This window comes from Neospora caninum, chromosome VIIa (assembly GCF_000208865.1).
Source record: "Neospora caninum Liverpool complete genome, chromosome VIIa".
In the NCBI taxonomy this organism is placed as follows: domain Eukaryota; phylum Apicomplexa; class Conoidasida; order Eucoccidiorida; family Sarcocystidae; genus Neospora; species Neospora caninum.
Genome location: NC_018393.1, coordinates 1,556,164 through 1,565,026, shown reverse-complemented (window position 1 = coordinate 1,565,026; position 8,863 = coordinate 1,556,164). Strand labels below are relative to the sequence as shown.

General features: G+C 53.0%; 2 protein-coding genes across 2 annotated transcripts; both read left to right on the top strand.

The window, feature by feature from the left end:
- Nucleotides 1–3,961: 3,961 nt before the first annotated feature.
- NCLIV_021100 (uncharacterized protein) lies at nucleotides 3,962–5,599 on the top strand (the record flags this gene model as incomplete). Its single annotated transcript, XM_003882305.1, has 3 exons — nucleotides 3,962–4,445; nucleotides 5,046–5,168; nucleotides 5,493–5,599. The coding sequence occupies 3 exons, from the start codon at nucleotides 3,962–3,964 to the stop codon at nucleotides 5,597–5,599; spliced, it is 714 nt and encodes a 237-aa protein (XP_003882354.1).
- Nucleotides 5,600–7,715: 2,116 nt separating this feature from the next.
- NCLIV_021090 (conserved hypothetical protein) lies at nucleotides 7,716–8,582 on the top strand (the record flags this gene model as incomplete). Its single annotated transcript, XM_003882304.1, has 1 exon — nucleotides 7,716–8,582. One exon carries the CDS (start codon nucleotides 7,716–7,718, stop codon nucleotides 8,580–8,582), a length of 867 nt encoding a protein of 288 aa, XP_003882353.1.
- Between the last annotated feature and the right edge of the window lie 281 nt (nucleotides 8,583–8,863).

The window sequence follows — 8,863 nt, the reverse complement described above, 5'->3', positions numbered from 1 at the left end:
AAAATTCGAACACCCGCGATTCTGCTGCAGCCACTCCTCTCTGCAGGCGCAACAATCTAAAATCTTCGGGTACAGCGAGCGGGGGCATGTAAACACAGGATGGGACGGGGGGTGGTGGTGGCATCTCCGTCTGCCGTAGCTGTTAGTTTGTCTGGGCCTTCCTCACGCTGGTTTTTTTTCTTCCCCTCCGCGGGCAAAAAAGGTCGAAAAAAAGTCTTGCGGGAGGCACAGAGTTCATCGAAAGAGGCAAAGGCAATCAACACGGGAGAGAGACCAGGAAGCTGCAGAGAACGCAGGTGAGGGCGCCGCCACACTGTGAGACGTCGCCTTCCTCCCCCGTCACGCCTTCGCTGGGGTGGTTCCCTCTCGTTGAAGAAGACGCGGGCAGGGAATGGGGCGAAGAAGCGCATACCTGGTTGACAGCCAGAGGTCTACGAGAACACCCATCTCACGCACGAACTTTCCATCGGACACGCAGGTCTTGCCACTACGGAAAAAACCGTAATTTCCCCTCTCAGAGCCTTCTTGCTCTGTCTGCGGAATGGAAGGCCCGCGAATGCCGCACGAGGTTCGAACCATTTTACGTCGTCTGCTTCGATAGTTAAAGTGGGTGGGACGCTGCAGCTACCCAGTGAGACCGCGACGGGTGCTTTTTGTAGCTATCCACCCTGAAAGGCGTAACCTCTCCAACAGCTCCATTCTTCCTGCAATTGTATGTCACTTTCACTAAACCCGGACATGCGACGACCGTTCAGGTATGCGGTACAAAAAGTGTGACAGATCACAGAAAGCCAAGTACGTTTACCACCGGCAACCCTGCGTACTTGCCGTGTAGAGCACAAGTTCGTGTGTGTGGTTCGAAACGCGTTTAGTACCACAAAACGGTTCGACGCGAAATGAGTGTCACCGGTGTTTTGTGTGATGCGTATACGCCAACATAGGGTTGGACAAAAAAGGAACTTCCCGGTTCCCGGAGCCCAACGGGCAGCCATGTCTACTTGATAGTCGCCGGCCCGAACGTACCAGGGAACGTATTTCCACAGCCGACGTAAAATTAACGTCGTGATATCATCATTGGTTCGGCCTGTTAGCTACCGGACGTCGGCGTCACGTCCCAACCTGTTCCGTGGCCATCGAACGGTAGCTACATCCCTATGCGTTACACAGGGTAATTGAATGCCGTTCTACGGAGGTGTCCTGGTGGCAGGGACCAGTACCCATGGAAAGCTATGGTGATTTGGATTGGTTCCGTTGCGCAAACAGCCGCAATAGCCTTCCTTCATGGGGTCTCTTCCCGGTGGACAATCGCCGTAGGGAGATGGACTGCGGAGCCTGTCTTCGAAGGAGGGCAAGAAGGTGTGCGTGTCCTGAAGCCGTAAACAGGAACACATCTGAACTCTGTTTAGGCAGTCAATGTCTCTTGAGAGAATGTTCTTGATTGGAAACAACTGGACTGCTTAAGACAGCTAAAAGTGTTGGATTTCACACCGGTCTTCATGTTTGCTTTGAAGCATGTAAAAATGTACTCCCTAATCTGTTGTGCAGGCGGGCATGCTCGCTGCATGAGTTCTTGGCACTTTCTTTTGTCACATCTCCCTCCTACACTCGCGCTAGGGATTACCCGAGAAGATCCCGAACCCCAAACCAACCGTCCTCCTGGGCAGTGCGGTGTTTTAGAGCGGCACGTGTGTATTCTTCAGGAGTGTTACAGAGGATAGTGACCAGCGGAAGTGCGAATTTATAATTCACAAGATGGGCAGATGTGTGTGTATCTTGCCCACCCAGGAGCACATCACTCTCTCACCCGCGTTCGTTGCTTACAGCTTCTGTTTTTCGGTTCATGGCTGTTCTGTAAACCATGCCGATCTTTTCTGCCAGTAGACTGTACCACTTTTCATTTTATCAATCTGTTCGTTCCCGTGAGTGTTTGTTGATACAGTGCACCGCAAAATGTGGCTGCGACGCAATCCCACCCCAGCCTCCAAACAAAACGGGGAAAGGGTACACTATAACAGCACTGGCCCAGATTGACTAGCCTCTAGTTTTGCCACGTTACCCATAGTTCCCGCTCTGCACTCTGCCGTACGTACGATCTCATCTCCCTCTGCAGTACGTTTCTGAATTGTTCAGTCCAGAAGAAGACCACGTGGAAAGTTCTGTTGGGCATAGTGTATCGCGCTTGCGTACGTTCGTTCAAAAAAATTATACACTCATAAATGTACCTGCGGACAAACAAGTTTTTCTGCGCATAAAGGTGAGGAAGGGAATATTGTCAAAAAGTGTGACGCATAGTGATGAAAACACGTCTGACTACACACGAAGCGGATCGCCTTACGAAGAAGAACTCCTGACGGTCATCAGGCCTGTGGAAGAATCATGATCTATGAGAGCAGTTACACAGGAAGATCCTCGGGCAGTTACCCCCTGATACTATCGGCTGCTGCCCAAAACACATCATCAGCCCTGTCGAAAATGCTACCGACTCTCAGAGTGGCTGTGTGTTCTCACGTTTTGCATTGTCGTACATCCCCATAGCCGAGGCCGCCCCCAGGTGCCCTGGTTGAACTGTGCGACGTGACAAATGCTCATTCGGTCAATGCGGCATTATAGAGCACCCCCCGGAGATAGCTGCTTCCTGACTGCACTCCACCTGCATCTCTTCCTGCTCAACGTATCCCGCGTGGAACGGCGAACAATGAATGAAGGACGCTCCTTGAAGCCGTGCGCTTTTGCATAAGCGGTGCACCGTCAAAAAGCCGGGACGAAGCTCCATCCCCGCGACAGTGCGTCTTAACAAATCTCGATGTTGGACGCGGCGCGCGACTGTCGACTGACGCCACCCAGACACTGGCTATCCTTATCCTTCCAGAGGAAACATCCGGATTAGAGTGGGGGGTGGGTAACCACGCATTATTACTAGGTCCCACTTGATAAGGGCTTCCTGCGGCAACCATCTGGAGGTCACTTCTTATGTCTCGAAATACAGTGAAAGAGAGAAAGGTGTTCATGAGAACCGGCCTGTAGAGATATAGGCTGATCGGTCCGCTACGCTTCAAGCACTTTGCATGCCAGTCGGCACACGACGTCGTTACACGCGGTTCAACATCAACATGCACTGCAACCTCGGAAGGTGATAGTATGTTCTTCGCACATGAGTGGATGGGGTTTTCTTCAAAGTATCACCTTCAGCGAGGGAATGTGTCTTCAAACGAATTCATCCCTTGTTGTGGGCTTCTTGTTATCCACGTGTCGAGCTACCATGGCAGCAGCACAACTGACACCGGGCCGGTGGCCAGCAGTTCCCTGAAGTGGGACCGCCGTGGACCAGGAAAGTTCACCGAACTGATCCCGGTTGGAAGAGAAGACGACATGCTCCAATCTTTATTCACCAAAAAGGCGCAGGTGGTGGAGACGGTCCCCCGCCAAGTGCCTGCCAGCAACAACGGGACTCAGTCATCCTGATACTGGCGTTCCCTAGCGGCATAGCGCCTGCATCAGTCGATGGCATATCCCGTAGGAAGCCGCGGCAGACACCGCCGAGTTGAGACATAGCGGGACAGGTGTATCGGCTATAGGGGACAAAGCTACCGGCTGATTTCTGAAATGTATCTGCATGTTTTTTTCAGCGTAAACAGTTACCTAGAAGTTTTAAAGGCAAGAAAACATCCCAACGGTGCTACCGCTGGCTCGACATGTGTTCACCAAGGCTCGCGAGGCCGTTGAGTCCTGACGAGCTGTAGAAACTTTCTGGTAGTGTCTTCGTACCGCCTGAGAATCGCTCCCGCGGTGTGCTGTTGTCTTGGGAGAAAATAGGGGTCTATAACATTTTGTAGTTTTTTCTGTGTCATCAAAGTCCTCCGAGACCCAGCAGTTTGCCTTGCGTGCAAAATCTCATTTTACCGTGGCAATATAACGCCAGGTCCAGCGCTGCTGCTTCATCCCGGTCATCGCTTGAACGAAAATGGCCCGCATTTTTTCATTTGTCTTCTTCTTTTCTTGTTTATCATGTGTTTTTCTAGCTGTAGAGCTAACACACACGGCAGCCCTTCGTGTAGCTCCCAAGCCACAGCTGCTCTTTTCAGATGAGGGCCCCGTGTCTGATTCGGCCTCGCAGTTTGATGCGGAACTTCAGGCGAAGGCGACTCAGGCAGCCGCAGAAGCGGAAGCAAGTGAAACGGACGATATTCCCTCAGACCGTAACACCCCGCCCACGAACAGCGATCCCACCGATCAACGAGATGTACAAACCGACGCTGTTGATATTGATGGGTTTCCGAGCCCAGTTGCCCCCCTCAGCGTCGATTTAGAAGCTGAAAGGTTACAGGAGGAAGAGTTCAACAAAGAAGAAGAGGCACCCAACGACGTTCCAAGTCTCCTCGTCGGCCCGCCGCAAACTCCGGAACCCGTTTCCATTCCCGCGACCTCACTGCTGCCCGCTGTACCGGGTGAGCGTTTGCGATTTAGAGCTGCCGGTCTCATTATGCAGCGCAGAACTCCCACTCTCTGGGGGGGGGGGGGGAGGGGGGGGGGCGTTCTTGCTTTTGGTTGACTGAAGGGAAAGTGGCTGAAAAACTGTATAATCGGAGATATAAACATGTCTCCTGATGGCCCCATTCATCCTCATGCACCCACGCTACAGGCGCTGTCCAGTCCACCCAGCAGCGGTTTGAGCGTGGCCGTTCGCGGTGCAATGTCTGATCATGTATCGATGCGTGTATCCATACACGGTTGCCCGTGTATAGACGGATATCTCCGTCTCCACAAACATACACATATGCGTAGATGAATATCAATGCTGAAAGCTGTGGCTACGTTGTCGCATACGAATCGACAACGGGATCACCCATTCGTCGTAGTCGTCATTTCACAGACGGTTTGCTGGCCTTCATCGTCTGCGACATGCGATGCGTCAGACCACATCAGCGGTCTTACACCTGGCGCCGCAAATATCATTCTTTGGAAGTTTTATATGACTATGTGATGCGACGGGATCTATTCCATATGGCGTGGTGAAATACTCGAGGCGTCTTGCTTTTCTCCTGCAGGGGCTGTTACTGCTGTGTCTCCGCAAAACCCACTGGGAGCGCCTGAAGAGTCCCCTGCCACACCACGCGTTCCTCCTGTCCAATCGTCACCAGCGAGGAGAGGGACATTTGCTCGTCTCCCAAGTGAGCGTTCAGTCTTCTAGCTTCAGTTGTGAAATGCCGTGGGATGAAGAGGACTGCAGTCAAGTGACGCCAATAGATAACACGCCAAGAGTCGCTGATGGCAGCAGTCTCTGCCCGTCCACATGTTTGTGTTTTTATCAAGGAATGAGATCCTTTTTCCTCTTTGTGGTTTCAGTGGTGGACGCTGTTTTTCCATGGCAGCGTGCACCTTCAGCGAAGGCTGGTGGAGCAAGCAAGCTGCTCAGGAGGGTCACGAGGAAAATGCACCTGAATAACACGAACCATAGAGTGATCATGCATGATGCCTGTCTTTTACCTTTTCAGGGACGAGGACCATCACTGTGAACGTCAGGCACTACTTCCCTCAAGGCGTGCCAATCATGGTTATCAGGCGCCGGCGTCGTCCCAGTTTTCTCATGAGGCGATTCTAAAGGGCGGTAGAGACAGGGACTGTGGGAAATTGCGCCCAACTTGTTGACCCGTCACCTATGGTTTCCATGGACCACCTATTTGAGAAGATCGGATGTTATAAATAGCTAATTCGCAATCCCATGCGAAAGTACGGGAAGATCCTAGAAACAAGCGGACGAACTGCATTTGGAGGGTATCCTGTTCTTCCTTCTACGCCCTTCCCCGGGGGAGGTCACGTTAAGCAGTGAGCGAGCAGGGACTGTCCTGCAGTAGAGGCAAGCGTCTGTTGCCGTGGAGCAATGTGTTTTTCTCTTGAGCAAAACAAGCGTATTTACTTCTATCACTTCATCGTGCCTGTTCACATAACTTGAAGCACTTGCTGGTCAAGCCAGGCTTCATTCCTCGGCAGATTTGACGAAAGGGATGCGCACGTCTTCGCAGCGTGAAGCTTATCGCGGCTGCCCTAGCTCCCCTTCGCACTGGGACCACGAGACTCGGAACTTATTTGTGACACGCCCCTGTGGCTTGTCAAATCTCTTGCCCCCCCCCCCCCCCCGCCCTGTCCCCCCCGTTTTCCACCTACAGAGGCGCTTTGCGGACCTGTTTTCCGCTGGACGTGGTTTACCTTTTTCGCTTAAGCTGCGTTCCAGCTTCATAATGAGCCCCTTGTTGCCAAGTGCCTCCAGGAACACGCCAATCGATAGAGCAAGCAGGACAAACATCTAATGTGATATGCATAAGAGAATGGCTTTGAACCGGGGTTCGCTGCACACGGATTCATCTTCCGTACACGTGTCACTACCGTAAAATTTCGTCAGCATAGAAAATCTGTTCACGCTTCCCTGTAGAACCAACCAACCCAAGGCCACAGGCCGTAGAGGGCAACCAAAAGCAAGATTCGCCATCGGCAAATTCGTAGGCAGACTACGCTGAGGGCAGGTTACGCTGGTCCATCTGGTACTTTGGCAAGGGTTACAGTTTTCTGAATTTATAGCAGATGTGGCCAGCCAGTCAGGCGCGTTGTACCATTCTCCAAAGCGCTGGTGTCCTATCCGGTGTTGAGTTGCAAGGTGGGCTATCCGGGTGTTGGGTGACCAGTTTTACGAAGACGTGGAAAGCGGCAAGGTGACAGAATCTCTGTTCCAGGAGCTGGAGCTACACTGGCATGTTTACTTGCATGAGTCGGATTGTTAGTTGCTCCTCTGCATACCAGGGAGGGTCACTCACCGCTCGGTTCCTGTCGATCCCCACCGTGCGCAGTAAACCACTTGTATGGATGGCAGGTTTTCTATGTTACAAAATGTCCTCGTCTCCACCTTAGGGAATCCAAAAGAGACGGAGGGCACAGTGTTGAGGGAGGCGGCTGTCGCGCATTGGCAAAGCAGACTTGACCGGCTGGAGCCCGAACTGCCGGGCCCATCGGTTCCGCTTCAGGAGACAGTCTTCGCTGCACGGGTTAAGAACAGTCGACCATGATGATGTTTGTCTCAACCTCTCGTGAATATTTCGGTTGCGTGGGTTTTTACAGGAGCTTTTGATGTCAGACACAGGTCATGTCTCCAGCTCCTGCAGGAATGGGTGGCCACAGTGCCCCGGTGACGACGCAGGATGCATTTCGCAGAGAACCAGGACCGAGAGAGTTCCAGCAGACCAGCGTGGATAGCAGGCGCAAGTCGAGTCCGAGAGGCGCGGGTTCGCGCGCTGCGTGCCCCTTCCCACCGGGGCCTCCATCCCCGTCCTGCTGGTAGAAACACTGGAAAATGTCGCGTTCACCAAGCATGTGATTCCTGTAGAAAGAAGTCTGCCTACATCGCGAAGTTCGAAAGGCGTGTCGGCCGCTTTGTTGTTTCCCACTTTCGTACCAAGTGTTCTGACGAGGGCCCCCCCCTGGGGCGTCGCCTGCTCGATCCTGCTCACGGCGTCAGTGGCTCTCTGAACGATTTCTTTACGCCACCGACAAACCGACTTTGAAATCTTATCCAGGGACTATAGAACTATGTAGCTCCGGAATCTGTAGCCACCACGTGGCTGTCGCCCTATTCCACACGGAGAGTGGCTGGATGATGGACGTTTTGTGAGACTTCGGTCTGTCGATTGCTCCTTCTCCACTGTTGTCTGATTCCGTACCTTAGCTCTATGTTTGCCTTTTTTTTCTTCCACTTCCGTCCCTTCGCCTCCGTTTGTGCTAGCAGGGGCGAGTGCCCAGGGGTCAAAATGGGGCGGAGCCGACGGTGTGCCTGGACAGCAGTTCTGCTGAAGATGATATGCCTGGCTTTTCTCGCGGTGAACAGCACTTCTTGCCTCGATGCAAGAGCTACCGAGAACGACGTGTCCTCGTTTTCCTGGGACAAGGGACTAAGTGATGTCGTTCCACACGCGCTCGCCAACTTGTTGCCACAGCGCGACAGCGGGCAAGGCGCCGCCCCTAAGAGAAAGAAGCAGAAACAAATCAGCCACAAGCACAGCGTGGCAGCAGCGCTGAAAGCAAGTCGTCAAGTACGCGCCGAAATATCGCGAGTACTGGAGCAAATTCGGAGAATAGAGGCGGGGGAGTCTGTTAGTCTCTCGAGACACGTAGATGAATTGCTTGCTGAAGAGCTGACGTCAGTCACAAGCTCGAAGAAATCGAAGGACAGATCTGACAAAGGGAAGAAACAGGCGAAGCAGACGAAAGTGAAGGAGAAGCGGAAGAGTGACGTGACCTCCACGACGACTATGGGATTGGAAACAGAGTCTGGGAAGGATGCTGCCCCGTTGCAGCGTCAGCCGGCGAATGGGGAGCGACAGAAGGCGGATATGCATCGGGACGGGGGTGAACCCAATGAGGTGGAGGTGGGCAAAATCACATTGGAGAAGAGTAGCGAACTGTCGAAAACGCAGGGTCCTTTGCCTTGGAAGCGGCGACTGTATGTTGCCACTGTTGTCGCTGCCTCTTCGATCATCGGCGCTTTAGTAGGTTTCATTCTGAGGGGCGACCTACCTATTTCTCTACTTCCATTGTAACTTCCGTCTGCGGTCCCGAGTGAAGCGCAGCCATCTCAATAAGAGTGGGGCCAGTGGTGGACAGCAATTCAGACGGGCGTCCTTGTTTCCTCCGCCATACCGATGCGGTTGTATTCCACTCACGCTTCACCTTAGGGATTGTTATCGACTCGAATCCAAAGGTTGAGCTACAATGAGCGAGAGTGGACAGTCGGACGAACCCTGACGCAAGGCACCTAGCTGCTTTTTGCTTCGCTGCTTCCGACGACTGTGTCGTGCTGGGGACAATGCTGGGCTCTGGG